The sequence below is a fragment of the Solanum stenotomum genome, chromosome 1 (assembly GCF_019186545.1).
Source record: "Solanum stenotomum isolate F172 chromosome 1, ASM1918654v1, whole genome shotgun sequence".
Lineage (NCBI taxonomy): Eukaryota > Viridiplantae > Streptophyta > Magnoliopsida > Solanales > Solanaceae > Solanum > Solanum stenotomum.
Genome location: NC_064282.1, coordinates 30,743,150 through 30,759,092, shown reverse-complemented (window position 1 = coordinate 30,759,092; position 15,943 = coordinate 30,743,150). Strand labels below are relative to the sequence as shown.

Here is a 15,943-nt window from a genome sequence, read left to right as displayed (position 1 = left end):
ATACCATTAAAAGTACCCGCTAGTTCTGATTTGAGTTTTAACTTGATGGAATTTTTCAGGTAGATCTGAAAGGGAAAGGAGAGGTTGACTATGGTTAAATGGTTGGTTTTAGCAAATAATCTGAACCGTCTATTAATTTAAGGACACGTGTAGCAAAATTAACCCCCAACTGGAGGAACTGCTCCAATGGAGGGGAGCCGAATCCGACCTTCGACTCAAAAATATAAATTTTGTTAAAGAGTAGAAACTTACCTCCCCCATCTTTAAACAATGCTGATTTTCGAATGAATGTTTTCAAACTTTTTTTGCACTTCAAAATTATAGTCTGTGTTTGTAATTGTCTCACTGCTTGTAGTGGGGAAAAACTAACATTTAAGTTGAGAGGTGGAGATAAGCTGACAACACCAAAATCTGACGTGGAATTGCATGTTACTTTCTCCGTCGTTTCTTTTTTTAGGGTTAAAAAAAATACCAAATTGATTTAATATAATCATAATTATTAATCAAATTAACTCTTAAGAAATGAAACGCAACAAGAATTTTGAGACGAAGGGAGTATCGAAGACACAGTGGTTCAATTTACTGATTCAACTTCCTATTATTTGTCTTAGCTGTCCACTATTGGTCATTAATTTACGTTACTTTTTTTCCTTTTAATATTCCATTTAATATTTGTCTTTTTAATACTCACTGCTTTTATTTCCTATCTTTGTTTAAAATGGATTAGCTTTTTAGCACGCGCTTTACGTATGTATTTCATATTAATGCGTATATAATTTTATGAAAGCTACATATANTTATTAAAACCAGAAGAAAGACCTACGACAAGAGCACTCAAAGAAGGATTTATTTTCGCTTAGAACTATTAACCAGATATTGCAAGCTAATTGGACACAAATACCCTGATCATCTATGTTCAAAATGTNGACACAAATATCCTGATCATCTATGTTCAAAATGTAATGGAGAAGACAATGTTATTCCAGATGTCCAGCTAGAATAAAGTCTAAAGAGATAAGAAGATAAAGAAGATAGAGACAACTAAAGAGATAAACCAAAGAAGAAATATTTGGCCAAAAAAACCAAATAAAGTAGAATAAATCATGTAAATTAGTCAACAAGTGTAGGGTAGTATACATTATTAAAGTATGATAGATATTAAAATAGTATGGACAAGTGTAAAGTAGTAGGTGGTGTGCATTATTAATAATTATGACAAATGTATGAATTGTAGGTGGTGTGCATTATTAATAGGACAAGTGTATGAATGGTAGGTATGCATTATTGTAAAGTAAGTGTGCAGTAAGTAGTATAGTACGTGCATTATTGTGCATTACTGTAGACATAGGATTAAAAAAATTTCCTATATAAAAGAATGTACATGTAACTTAAGAGGCAGTCCTTTAAGCCTTCAATAAAACTATTTCCTAAAAACACTCTCAAATATTTAAGATATTCATACTTAATAGATAATGGAACAAACTTCAGATATCATGGATAAGCAAGAGGCAAATGTATATTGTTCAACAAATATGCAGAACTAATTTCATATATTCCTGAATATCATATATATGATTGAATAAATTTATGTTAGTTATTATGTATTAGAATTATTTGAATCATGATATCTAGTTTATTAGCACACTGAAAATATGGAGAAAACTTCTATACTATACCATCCTAATGTTGAAACCGGTAGGCGAGGAAAGCCGTTTAGGAGAGTAAACAAAGTTGAAGCGCTGATAAGAAGGAAGTATCCGCTAAAGTACGATGCTAGTAGTGACAGGAGAACATGATAAACAGATAATCTAGTTCATAATGATCTAATATGAATTTAATCAATTATGAATATGATATGAAAGAATAATTGAAAATAAAAAACCTGCATAACAACGAACATGACTACATACATGCATGATGAAATGATAAAAAACTATGAAACTCTAATCTTATATATACTTAAAGATATAGAAATAATTGAATTAAGAAGAATAATATGAGAAAAAATATTTAATAATAACGGATCAGAAGATATATTAAACCAACAATGGTATGAAATAGACCTACATGATTTAGACCTCGAAAAAATATAATGGTATGATTTAGAAATAAATTCAGACTAAAATGAACTACGAATATTTACAATATTGGACAGAATCTATGGAAGATATAAAACTATTAGAACAATTGATAGAGGAAAATTTATATATGTACCTAAAAACCCAAGATATGTTATATCTAGAATAAATTATAAATAATATTAAAGAGATATCAAGATTAAGACCCTTGAAAAAAGAATATTATAATAAAATTTTTAAGATAAACTCCTCAACTACCACACTACCACCTATCATTCACTACCAAAAATATGAATTCCTCAACTATCAATTTCACACCCCCGAAAAATGTTATCAACTTTATTGGGTCATAGGACTCCCCTAAGTTCGTAAATCAATTTTGATACACCTCGTATACTTATTATCATGCCAAAATAATTTATACTAATTTGTAGTTGCCTTGACACATAAAATAATATCTCCAACTTTATAAATATGTTTTAAATTAATCAATTTTTGTAGAAGCGTTGCAATATATTAAACCAAAAAATGTTGGTTGATTGAAGATGTAAACACATATACACTTGTTTATTTATCTGGTCTTTGTTCCTTCAAAGTTTAATGTTTAACTTTTTTTAGAAAATAATAATTAATAGTCTTCATTTATTGATAGATGATAAATATTAGGATAAATTAAAGGAGGTGATCTTTCGGTCACTATATTAATCCAAAATGACCATTTTTTGTTAAAATAGTGACCGAAGGGTCAAGACCACCAATTGCATTTGCATCTTTCGTAGATTTTATACGTTATTATATGTATGTGGGTGTGTATGTGTTTTTCTTATTTTTTTAAAATATAATATCTTTTAAATTTCAAGTTGAAATTCGTCACTAAAATAATTGAAAGTTTAAATTTTAAAATTTGATTTATCGTAAACGTAAATCTTTTTAAGTGGCTAATACATCAAAAAAATTGAGACATTAAGAAGAGCTCATATAATTTTTTTTGAATTGTTTAGAGGAAAGTTTGAGTTGATGTTCATTAAAATTTGACACTAAAGAACTTCAAAACTCAAATTTTAAAATTTGATCTACCGCAAACGTGAATCATTTCGAACGAATAATATATCAAAAGAGTCAAAACTTCAAGAGAAGCTCATATCTAAATGAGATGTTGATGATATTTTAGACTTAATATGGTGGGTTCATATAAAAAGATTAACCTAATTAAATTAAATTAAATTAAAATTAAAATTAAAATGAAAACAAGTTTTTTAATCTAACCGGAGTCGGATTAAAATCAAAATTTTGATAAGAAGAAGAAAGAGAAATTAGGAGGAGGGCAAAGAGGCTTCAGGTTAAAACCCAAACCCCTTTCAATTATACATCTCTTCTTCTTCTGCTGCTTCCTGTTTAAATTTAACAGATCCATTAACAATAAATTCAATCATTCTGGTAAAATTCTTAAGTTTTGCAGTGACCTATTTTGTATTGAACTAAGTCTGAGATCCAAACAACAAATTATTATATTGTGTTGATTGAATCGGTCTTTTTCATTTCTGAGATTGATTGTTTGAATTGAACTGGCTGTGATTCATGATAGAAAGTCTTAGTCTTTTATGTATATTTTTGGTGAATTCTTAATTATGATCATTGTAACTGAAAGAGTTTGAATTGAACCGGATGTGAGATCCATGTATTTCATTATATGATATTTTTGGGTAAACTCGTTGATTAATTCAATCTGAGATAGTCAGTGACCACAAAGTTCAATTCTCGATCTACATCTGAGCTTCTCTATTCTTATTGTTTTGATGTTTGCTGTAGAATTGCAAAAAGTCGTGATGGCTGGGCATGATAACTCGAACGGGTCTACTGAAAAGTCGAGCAGCGGTATGGATGATTTGCCCACTTTCAATCCTGAGAATATGCAAAACAACATGAAAGTTATTCTTTACAGGTTGGTTTGACTTTCACACCATATAGAGGTGGACTGAAATTATAGTTCCTTGATGATTTCAGCTAGTAATAATTTCGCGGTTTTTTTTTTAAAAGTAAGGACGTAGGTTGATACAGACTGTCGATGTGAATTTCTTCCTTAATCATGTGAGATTAATGTTAGCCCAACTGAACAACTGGTTGAAATTAGGGATATATGTACCTGTAGCTTTAACTCCTTCACTGAGGCATCATTTCGGTGGAATGTCACTAGGATATAAAATAAAGATATGACATGATGTCAATTTAATAAGGTAACAAACCTCATAAAACAGCGACCGTGCTAACATCTTTTCATAAGTGGAATAACATTTCTTCATTGGTATGATTATTCTATATTATGACCATTTGTATTGCAGTCCTTGATTTCTTCTTATCTTCCCTTCACCCAAGACTATTACTCCTTGCACTTAAGCAGAAAGTATGTTACCCTTGGTGTAGTTGTATGATTTCCTCTAATGGCTCGAGGAAATGCGTATGGTCCTATAAATGTCTGTTCTTTTACCTCAGTAAAGTCCTACAAGTACCTCAATCATCAAACAAACAACCTATACCCCTAAACCAATAACTGCAGATTGTAATCTTATTAATGGAAATTTTACCTTATCAAGTTATAATTTATGAATGAGTTGTAGTTTTTTGAATAATTTCTTTTTGATCAGTAAGTAATAGCTTTTTGAGTAATTGAACAGTTACTACCTGTACCTGTTTTCAATGCTAGAGGAAGTCTTGGGACTATCCTTGTCATTTTGCCTCTACAACAAAGCAACCCCAAGCTCCATAAACTTATCTGTAAAAAGGAAAAATAAACAAACAAACCCAAGCTCTGTGTTGCAACTGTCTATAAAGAAATGTAACTACTCGATCACACAGTTGGATCCGAAGGAAGAATGAAAATATGATTGAGACGAGCAGTCAATCATATGTGAACAAGTAAAATTGGGTTCTATTCGTCTTTCTAAGCTAGTACATTTTTTCCTTGTCATTAGATATCTCCATTTATATTGAGCATTCTATTGTTCAGCCGCACATTCATGGCAATCATTGGTGGTGTCATTGCCGGCATTCTGGGACTTACTAGCTTGACAGGATTTATCTTTTATTTCCTTGTCATGGCAATGACTTCAGTAGCACTCACGGCGAAGGCCAAGTTTTCAATCCACTCCTACTTTGACAGCTGGAACAGAATCTTGCTTGATGGATTTTTCGGCGGGCTTATGGTACTTCTTTACATTCATACTTCTAAATAAGATCTCTTCATGCATTCTTTGTTTATTATAATCCTTGATCAAGAAATAGTTCATCTGCCTTCTCAATCACCTGCATAAGAAAAGGTTAAAGGGGTAGAATATTCTAGAAAAATTACTGTCTTTCAAAATTATACTCCCTCCATTTCAATTTGTTTGTCCTACTTTCTATTTAGTCCGTTTCAAATAGAATGTCTCTTTCCTTTTTTGGCAACTCTTTAGTTTCAACTTTCCACATTACATCTTTAAGACCACAAGATTAAAGGACATTTTGGTACATTTGGTACATTTAAAAGTCTTCTTTACTTTCTTAAACTTTGTGCCAAGTCAAAACAGGACAAACAAATTGAAACAGAGGGAGTAATATTTTTTTGAAGCCCTAACTAATTTGTCTATCCTGCTTCATTTTTCCTCCCTGTTTCTTCAATGCCCTTTTGGAAGTTTTTTTCTCATTCATTTTCCTGTTATGAATTCTTCCCATAGCATCTTAACTTTTCTTTCTTCAAATTTCTCTTTAAGTTAACTAATTATTGGAATATATTATTTATTTCGGTGATATTTTGTTGATTAGAATCATGTTATCAGTATTCCTGTGGATCTTCTTAATTATTTTTAGGGTGATGAGTGTTGATTTCTTGGTCTTTTTACTGGGAATTCTTAGGTTTTCTGGGAATCTGTGGAAGGGTCGATTTCTAGGTTTTGGTAGCCTATGAACTACCTTTTAGTTTTGATATAGTATCCAACATAATAGTTTCTGATAGACTTTACTGCTGAAATAGTAAATAAAGGAAAAATACTGCTGTTTCACTCTAGATACACTGATATTACAACAAGAAGTCTGAAAAACAATCACTAGGACACTGCCAACACCATAAATTACATCCTAAGACATGAATGAACTTTAGTTATATAATACATAACCTATGATTAAACAGATCATAACCTTTCAAGATATTTGAGAGTCTAGAACTCTCCCAGAATTCCTTTTTCCTTTTTCTGAACACCCTCTTTTAACTGCCTTGCCCCTTTTTGTACAGAAAAAATCACCCTGTAACTGTCTCATGATAGTTACTAAATCTTTTACTCCCTCCGTCCCATTTTATGTGGCAACATTTGACCGGGCACGGAGTTTAAGAAATAAATGAAGACTTTGAAATGTTTACCAAATTGCCCTTTAAAAAGTAGACTCACTTTTCTCTCTCCTCATAAATGTATTGGAGTATTACTTTAAGATTAAGTGGGACCAACAAGGGTAAAAGAGGAATTATACCTTTAAATACTTACCATATAAGGAAATGTGACATTCTTTTTGGGACTGACCAAAAAGGAAATGGTGCCACATAAAATGGGACGGAGGGAGTAATTGTTTAATTTGGCCTCCTGGAATAAGCTTTTATAACTTGAGAGAGAGTCTGGAAATTGTAGATTCTACACCATCGTAGCACCTTAGTTTCCCCTTCAACTACATCTTTTCCGGTAGACTCAAAGAATTCTTTCATACCATCTTCATTTGTATTGGGTGCCTGAAATAATCAATAGGTTAAGCTGCCTATTTTTACGACGATGATTGGGGACAAATTCTTCATCACATCTGAAATATAACCCCTGTTGTCTTTTTCGAGCAAATTCTGAATCAGACAACCTTCTGAATTGTTCCTCTGATTTTTCTACCAAAGTAGTCAACTTCGTGGCAGTATGAACTAGTGAATTGGTGTTACGACCTGCTGATCTGGTTATTGAGTCACGTGTTTCAACTATGTTTGTGACTTTAGGATGATTGGGTCTAAATCCAACTGGTTTGTTGCCTGAACTTCCTTTATTTGGTTCAAATTTAGAACTTTGAACTTGCTGCAAAACAGAAGTTCGATACCCCACCTTTTGAGCCATCTCCTTTATCTCTTTCAATGATTGATCCTGTAAGCATTACTTCTGTTCAAATTTCCTCTTTCTGCCCATTCAAAAGTACGCCAGATTGTCCATCAGACGCCTCCTTCATAGACGCTGACACCTTTTCAAATTCTTCATGAAACGCGGTTATTGTGGTAACCTGCTTCAGCCCCATTAAGACATCATACTGATTGATCTTTTGAGAACGATGAAATCGGTTTAACAACTCCCTTTGAAGTCTTCCCAGGTAACATTGGTTGCCAAGACTCTATTCAATAATCCAATTCAAGGTTTTTCCTTCCAAACTAACACCTGCTGCCTGTAATCTTTCTGCTTCAGAAATTTCATTCACTGCAAAATACCGTTCCACTCTGTAAATCCATCCTAAATGATCCTCTCCTTTGAAAAACTGGTAGTTGTAGTTCCCGAAATTTCTTTCCCATATTTTTCCCTGGCCAAGTTGACATTGCTTCCCTCTTTTTGGTTTCCGATGGATCTGGTTTGAGAAAGGGATGCTTCTGCCATCACGGTTCTCCCTTGTGCTTCAATTCTCGCAAGAGACTCTCATTTCCTGAAACCATCCTTCCAGTTTTCTGACATCTTCTCTTACCCCTGTCAAATCAGTCTCCACTTGTTCGACTTGTCCCTCCATTCCACTCACCATCCTCTAATACGAAATTGATAGACTTTACTGCTGAAATAGTAAATAAAGGAACAAATATCTGCTGTTTCACACTAGATACACTGATATTACAACAAGAAATCTGAAAAACAATCAATAGGACACTGCCAACACCATAAATTACATCCTAAGACATGAATGAACTTAAATTATATAATACATAACCTACGATTAAACAGATCACAACCTTTCCAGATATTCGAGAGGTAGAACTCTCCAAGAATTCCCTTTTCCTTTTTCTGAACACCCTCTTCTAACTGCCTTGCCCCTTTTTTTATAGAAAAAACCACTCCGTAATTGTCTCATGATAGTTAAAGTCTTTTAATTGTTTATTTTGGCCTCCTGGAATAAGCTTTTATAACTTGAGGCACAGCAGTTCCACTGCTTGATTACTGAGAGGAATTTACTATCTTTGCATGATGATTTCAAATTGTAAATCTAGCTTTATATTTGACACTCGATTGACATTGTTTCTTTTCTTTGCAGTCATTTGTGCTCTTCTGGACGTATCCTTATCTGTTGTAGTCTTCTTAAAGATAAGACATGCATTTTTTCCCTCCCTTAATAAAACTATCTGAACTATTTTGTCCTCATCTCCTGTCCCAAGAAGTATGTCTGTTGTCAAAATTTTAAAGTTTTACTATCATCGCAAATAAGATAGGAATGACTGTACAGGTATTATCAGGTTAGAGTTGCTGTCAACATATTATCCTCTACGTGACATCCTCTCTCCTAAGAATACTAACCGCTCTTGTTGAGGAAACAATTGTTCGGAACAAAACATATATGCATGATTGTAAGATCTTTTAAAGTGTTCTAACGGTTCTCAATCTTTTTTGTTTTCTTTTAAGAGAAGACTTTTCAACCAAAAAAAGGTATTTTGACAAAGTTTCTCTGAGAAGAAGTTCTGAAAACTTTTGACCAAAACAAGTTTTTCAAAAGAATTTGCAGAGATAAACTGGCAGTATCAGCGCCAATATCTTCCTTGCATTTCTTGCGTAGTTTCTAAGTACATTTACCATATCATCACATGCATGGTGTTGTATCCTATAATTCCTTAACACACGAAAGATTTGCGTATGACATTGTGCATATATTCTGAGGATCCTGTGTGAGATGAAGACCTTCTCTCTCCTTGATGGTGGAAGCTAGCTTACGTGGCACATCAAGAAGATGCTAGACATTTTCAAGTTCAAAGTAGTGGTATTCAAAGTTTGCACTCATGATGTTTCCTTTCTTTTAAGTTGCCCGAGATTATTACTGCAGAACAAACCACTGGTTCAAACTTTTGAGTTGGGAGTAGTTGAACATTTTGATCTTGACTAAAGTTTTTGTTAGGTGACTTATATTTGGAGTTCAAAAGCTTGAGTATTTGTATAAGCAGTTAGACATTTCAAATCACTGTTGAATGATATAGATGAGCTGGTTATCTTCGCCTAATCTAATTATTTAGGTTCAAATTTCTTGCAGTCGAGCCTTTTTCTTGATATAAGTGATGCTCTTGAAACGAGTTATACGTTCCGACTTTAGGTTGGCTTTGCCTTAAAGATAGACAGATACAGGTTTTGAAACTGCTCCACCTTGATTTTCTGTAGACATGTAATTTATACGTTCCTGTTTGTTCTTTCGTTTTTGATGCCAATATGTTTCGGAATATACAAAACGAAAGTGTGCAGTTTTTTTATGTGACATGCCTGGGAAGCAGCATGCCTTTCTGCAGAAATACAAGCTTTTTTATGGGATGAAATGACATTTTCCTTTCAAATATATTACTGTGGTAGAACAATATAAATTAGTAAACTGGGACATCACCTCACAGGTAGAAGGTATACATTACAAAATGTGAAAAATGCAAACTGCACAATCCAAAATTTGAGTTCAAGAGCCAGACTTTATATACAAAGAATCCTAAACTAAGAACTATAACCCGGTTGAGTATCTCTCTGTTTAATCATTTAAAAAACGAAACTGTAGCCAGTTGTAGCTGGCTCACAAATTGTATCTGCCTTCATATAATGTACGTTACGCATTTACACCTGTAAATTAGAAACAAGCTCATTACAAGGATTGATTTTCTTTCAAAAATGAGAAACTTCCACTTTTCACTAGATAGATGTCAACTTTGAATTTTCTACAAGCATACATTTGCTTTCTGTTCGAGATTTCTGATCATTCTTATAGAAACTTGAGAAATGCAAAAGTTGAAGCAAACACTAAAGAGAATGACTTACCAGCATCTGAGGTACCCTTAGAAATACAGAGGACAAGACATATAGAAGACCTGATACAACTAAAGCCGCAACTATGTTGTAGCCAAGACGTTTATCATCTTTCATGGGAATAAATGTGGATTTCAAAGTGTTTGTCAATTCAAATAATCTGTGAGAAACCTGCACATATATGAAGAAACAGGAAACTGATTCGTTGCGTTTCATTCTTTTCCCTCATGAAAGGCAATGAACAAGAAATTAATCTACTTACTGCAACATATATGGCAGTGGTAAGCATGAAGTTCATCAATGGGTAGTCGGGGATCAAACACAGCAACTTTTTAGGCTGTCCGTCTGGCACACCAGATCTGCGTTTATTTACCTCTATGTTAAATGTACACATTTGTTCATACCCACAATTCATCTTTTTAAAAACAGAAGCAGAACTACTAAGATTTCTTTGTTTCCATAGAATCACATTGTAATTAGTGGTTAGTATGCCAAAACGTTAAGCCAACTCCAGCATTCCGAGGTGACACAAATACCTATTATAATGTCTTTTTTCATAACCAGCTCAAAGTCAATTACCAAATAAGATCAGAGTTTGAGGAACATCACACAATAAACAGCCAAAAGTGAAACTTACATTAGTCTTGTGATGACATTATACACATATCAGAGGAAGGAATTAGTATCATGAATCAATAGGAACTAGTGAAGCATACTATCTTAAAAATCATGTAATGGATGTGCAAGAAACAAATTAACCTTTAATTCATCTCTCATACCTTAACCATATATGGATTTGGGATATATAAGTCTCCAAAGTGATCTTCCCAAGCCATCTGCAGGTCAACAAAGCAATAAGTGGTCTGTCTTGAAGTAAAAAACCAAAATCCAATATCTAGTATCGACTTATACATGTCTGTCATGAATTTACTGGCTTTCAATGCCTTTCCTTGAACTCAAACATATGAAAAATGAACTGTAAAAAAAACTTTTAATGCAAATTTACTTACGCAAAAAGGGTTAACGAGTAGCTACGAAAATATTGGGTAACATTCCGCAAGGATATGTAGACACTGTAAGATAAGAACACCAAAATTTACATTAGAAGGGAACATGCAGCACATTATTCACTAGTGGAAGAAGAAACTCCCAAAATAACTGAGCAATCAAGTAAAGGGGAAAAAAGACATACGTTATCGGTATCCAAGATGTGTAAGGATGATATTTGTTATATGTGACCTTCGGAAGCTTGTATATGTACTCATACCAAAGATATCCCATCTGACATTTGTATGATAAGTAAACAAGGGAGAGAAGTTCGAAAATTCAGACAGCGGCAAAAGAGAGGAGGTACCGTGAGTGACATTAGGGCAACAGCTGCTTTTATTGATATCCTACGTTTCACTTCAGTTTCCTCAAGTTTCTCCATCCATCTCTCTACCTGATATATGAAACTAGAACCATTTATGAACTAACATTGTTAAGGAAAGGAGCTGAATTTTCAGAAAAGGATAACGGACAACATCCTCAGCTCTGCTCTGACAGTAGCAAAAGTTCATAAGTGGACTGAATGACAGGTAAAAATTGATAAATCTCTGAATGAGAACCTACTGTTGGATGGTAGTATGCATATATCATCCCAATTATCCATATGTAACGATCAAGACCTGAACGGAATTCCCATTCATGCAAGAGAGACTGCTTTGGTTTTGAAGGATCTGGGTCAGCATATCCTAAAATACATACATACACACAGGTGTTAGTAACCAGTCGTGACTACTAAGAACAAAAAGAAGCAAATTCAAGGTACCAACCAAGGAAGAAAGTAAATGGGCTCCAAACCACTTCAAAGACTCCTGGAACTTCCCACATCAGAATAACAACCAAGAAGCAGGCAATGAATTTAACGGCAATAACTGTCCCATTTTCATTGTATTTGTTGAATATACCAAGGGCCCCATAAACCATCAGTGTGAAAAGAGTGTGCATGGGGCATATATAATACAACATGTAATTGTTGTTAAGGATAACACAGCTAAAGAATACCAAGAAGTTAAGCCTCCACATCATCTGTCCATCAAAGACTAAATCTTTCAGAGGCACTGCCAATTAAGGAAAATTCAATACAAAAGATCTGCAAAGTCAACGGGCAGATACTACCTGAGTGAATCTTGCAATGCTGAAATCCTTGCGGATGTAGTAGTAAGAGAAATTCCCGAACCCAGTCATCCATACATATGCAGCTATAAAAACTCGTATAGCATTGTAAATTTCGGTGGCAGCAAAGTAGTGATACATTAAAAATAATACCTGTTACAAGAAATTAAATTGTGAGAATCCAGAAGTGTATGGCGGATGCAACAGAAACTTGTAGACAGAAAATAAACTGGCAGATGTTTATGAGAAGGAATACCGTCACTGACTCCAAGTTATTCAACAGATTGCCTGGTTGTCCAAGTGGTACAGGAAACAAGTATTTCCAAGATGCAATTGCAATTGGTTTACTTTTAAATTATGCCATAATTTTTTTCTGATATAAGTTATGCCATCATAAATACTTCAGATGGACTTCGGTGTTTCCTTACTCAAGCAAACCCCCCTTGGAGAAGAATTTTGTTCCCGCTGAGACATCCTATTCTCTCCTAGTGGCCTACAGCCCTACACTAGTATCCTATTTTCTTTTCTCCTTTTTCGTGGGAGCTCACATACTCACAGAGGGGAAGCATGTCCAAGTTTTGTCGTTGTGTAGAGCCATTTACTATTATCCGACAATTTCCAATCCCATACTAGTATCATGAGGAGATTCATTATTCACAACAATAGGTGAAAGATAAAGTTACAACATAAAGTCAGATTTCATGCCAACATATGCAGGACAAATCAGGAGACAAGAAATCATAGATTATCAGCTAGTGAATACTTCAAGAGATGAGCTACCTGCATCCATCCTTTCCATTCTTCAGTTTGATGCCGATTCAAATACATTATAGATTTTCCGGAGAAAGGAGACTTATCATGGTGGATCTTAAAAGAAGTGATTGCTGAGACAATGATGAGAAGGAAGTAGAGGAAGATGAAAAGATCACGATTGTAGCTCTGCAAAGACAGCCAAAAGAAGAGGCAAAAGCTAGTTAGAACCAAGCAACTGCATATAACCAGTTTCTGGCACATAAATGATACATTAAAGACTAGAACCTTGGAATTTATCTAAAGTTGCAAATGATCTTGAACTAATTAAAAAAATACACAAAATAGAGTTAAGGATTCTTGATCAGTTGTACTTGCTTCTTTATTTTGAAGGAATGTACTCGTAATCCTTGAGTCTGTGTCTCCACATTGTCAAAGGATCTAGAGATGCTCCATCCAGATATAGCATAGAACATGGACCAACTTAGTTTTATGTAAAATTATTATTGTAAGCACAATAACAAGGTGCTCCAGTGTTGTAACAGTATTCAGGACAAAAACATCACCTTTTCCATCCTAATACTGAAAAATATGTGACCTAAAAAGTCAAACTGTAGCAAACGAGGAAACAGACAAAAAAGGATAGAAGAAAGAAAGCTGCTTCTATCCCTGCTAAATTAGTCAATTGTTCATATGCTGCACAGTTAAACTTATCCTCATGCTTTTACCCCAAAAGGAATGTTCCAATATTTCTTTGGTTAATAATTATAAACAATGTCAATGGTTCATGAAGAAAACACAAAGATAAAGAAAAGGTTTAATGTACCTTTTTTGATTCACCAAACAGATTTGTACGGTCAGATAGGTAAAAGTAAGTCAAAAGGGCACCAAACTCTGATCTGTAGATAAATAGGGGAGATGAGAAACAACAAGTTGAGCCATTGTCTTCAAATCATGAAAGTCCACTTACATTGCTCTCAGAGTTAATCGATTTTCAAGCAAGAAAGTTTCATCCATCAAGAAAAACCTGAGGTGTTTACCTTACATGAGTTCCATGAACTGGCATTTCATCTGATTAGAGTAAATATAGAGTTTCAAACCTAGTAATCTGAGATGTCACAGATGAACTTCTGATTCTAGGCGATGTTGATTGAAGACCACCTCCTTCCAATAGGACAGCTCTATCATCTTCTTTGACTGCTTCATTTCCCAACTCAACCAAATTGATATCAGAATGCCTACTGCAATATGTAAGAGGAACTCTCCAGATTTAAATTTGATTGAAGATGAAAGCCCTCGCTTGGTCAAGACATGCATCACAGATTTGAGGTACAGTAAAGATATACACACTTATTTTTTTTCTAGAAAAACATATATTCATGAAGAACCTGCCACCTTCATTCACTAATTCTAGGAGATAAGATAGGAAGATATGAATGGGCAAATGAATGAACATACCGCGGACTAAGAAAGGAATCATATCATATTTAGATATCAAGGAACTGGAAAATTATTATTCGCACATCTTATGACACTTATCAGTTACCATCATATCTGATCTGATATTAAAAGACGCTTTTGTAGAGAGACAAAAGCACACAAATGAATGCTCCCTAATGTATATTTTTGCAGAGGAAGTGTCAACAACAATAACAGAAGAAATAGTAATAACAACAACAACCATAATAAGAAGCATATTTCTTTATAAGGGGAATTAATAAAGAGCTATCATATAATCGAGAAATTTTTAAATAAATTGCTATCGCCATACAACAATTTATCTGCCAAAATACATAACCGAAGAGGTTTAATCCACTTACACTTTGGATGATGCTGAATTTTTCTTGTACTCCAAATACTCTGAATATAACCAAGCAGCACATACTGGCACAATTCCAAGAAAAAATGCCACCTGTAATTCATTTAGAGGAAAGTTACATTTTGATATATCAATCATCCATTGTCCAAAATCATATGTTGCTCGGACTCTTCAAAAATGTCGATGGGTGCGTGTCGGGTTCTCCAGAAGTAGTTACATTTTTGAAGAATTTGACTCGGGTGCTGCATCATTTTTGAAGAGTCGGAGCAACATAGCCAAAAAATCAACTCATTGAAACCTAGAACTACAAACACTTGATCACATGGCAAAAATCATGTAAACCACCTTCTAACTATAAAACTCTACGACAATGCTATGAAATTTGAAACCAAGAAGACAAAACAAGACTCAAACCTCAAAAGTCCCATTATACATGGAATCAAAGAAATAAAAGCCCAGTTTGAAAATGTAATCAGAAAGGAGTAACACATTAGAACATCGAAAATGCCACTTACCCAAAAGCATTCAACATCCTATTATGATGTGAAGTGGGAGTAACCCCATAAAAAATAAAGTTGAACTCTAAGTTCCATAATCAAATGGGAAGTTATGAAACAAATGCAGCTTAGTAAAACAAGTCCACTCAGTGCAAGATGTAATAGAGTGAACAAAGACGTCCGACTTTTAATTACGAAATCATAAGAAGAATCAAATAACATCAAACTACTAGTATTTGAACCAAAACCCAGAGTCCAATAGAAGTATGTTATTGAACAAGTAAACTTTATGACGGATAACCAGAAAGCATTCAGCAATAGAATACCCAACTTGATAAACCGATTTGCAAAAAATGAGGAGCATTAACAGTGGAAGCAAATATTTGAACTTCATACAAAACATGTTGAGCACAAACCAAATACAAAACCCAAAAGAAAGAAAAGTGGATCAAAATGCGAACCAAAAATAGACTAACCTGACCAGGTGAAAGGGGGCCGTAGATTAGCATTCTCACAATTCAGCACTGAATCAATTGATGATTAGAAGAAAGAAAGAAGAGAAATGATGAGATGTAGTTATAAATCTTTGGTGTTTTGCTAGTATTTATTATATACTTCGACGGAAAT

At 34.0% G+C, this 15,943-nt stretch overlaps 2 protein-coding genes across 3 annotated transcripts; one reads left to right on the top strand and one right to left on the bottom strand.

The window, feature by feature from the left end:
* The first annotated feature begins 3,362 nt into the window (after positions 1–3,362).
* On the top strand, positions 3,363–9,307 carry LOC125843374 (uncharacterized). Of its 2 annotated transcripts, none has more exons than XM_049522621.1 (5): positions 3,363–3,417; positions 3,888–4,020; positions 5,083–5,278; positions 8,361–8,380; positions 8,946–9,307. In XM_049522621.1, exons 2-5 carry the CDS (start codon positions 3,905–3,907, stop codon positions 8,974–8,976), a joined length of 363 nt encoding a protein of 120 aa, XP_049378578.1. In that variant the 5' UTR covers positions 3,363–3,417; positions 3,888–3,904; the 3' UTR covers positions 8,977–9,307. The 2 variants fall into 2 exon arrangements, with proteins under 2 accessions (XP_049378578.1, XP_049378579.1); XM_049522622.1 differs by lacking the exon at positions 3,363–3,417 and adding an exon at positions 3,422–3,515.
* Positions 9,308–9,707: 400 nt separating this feature from the next.
* LOC125843338 (protein REDUCED WALL ACETYLATION 2) lies at positions 9,708–15,943 on the bottom strand. Its single transcript, XM_049522575.1, has 16 exons — positions 15,793–15,943; positions 14,821–14,912; positions 14,101–14,241; positions 13,971–14,027; positions 13,827–13,899; positions 13,031–13,189; positions 12,254–12,403; positions 11,908–12,163; positions 11,705–11,826; positions 11,448–11,534; positions 11,286–11,374; positions 11,104–11,166; positions 10,873–10,929; positions 10,356–10,452; positions 10,106–10,264; positions 9,708–9,910 (listed from the first exon to the last, which is right to left on the bottom strand). Exons 1-16 carry the CDS (start codon positions 15,823–15,825, stop codon positions 9,905–9,907), a joined length of 1,641 nt encoding a protein of 546 aa, XP_049378532.1. The 5' UTR covers positions 15,826–15,943; the 3' UTR covers positions 9,708–9,904.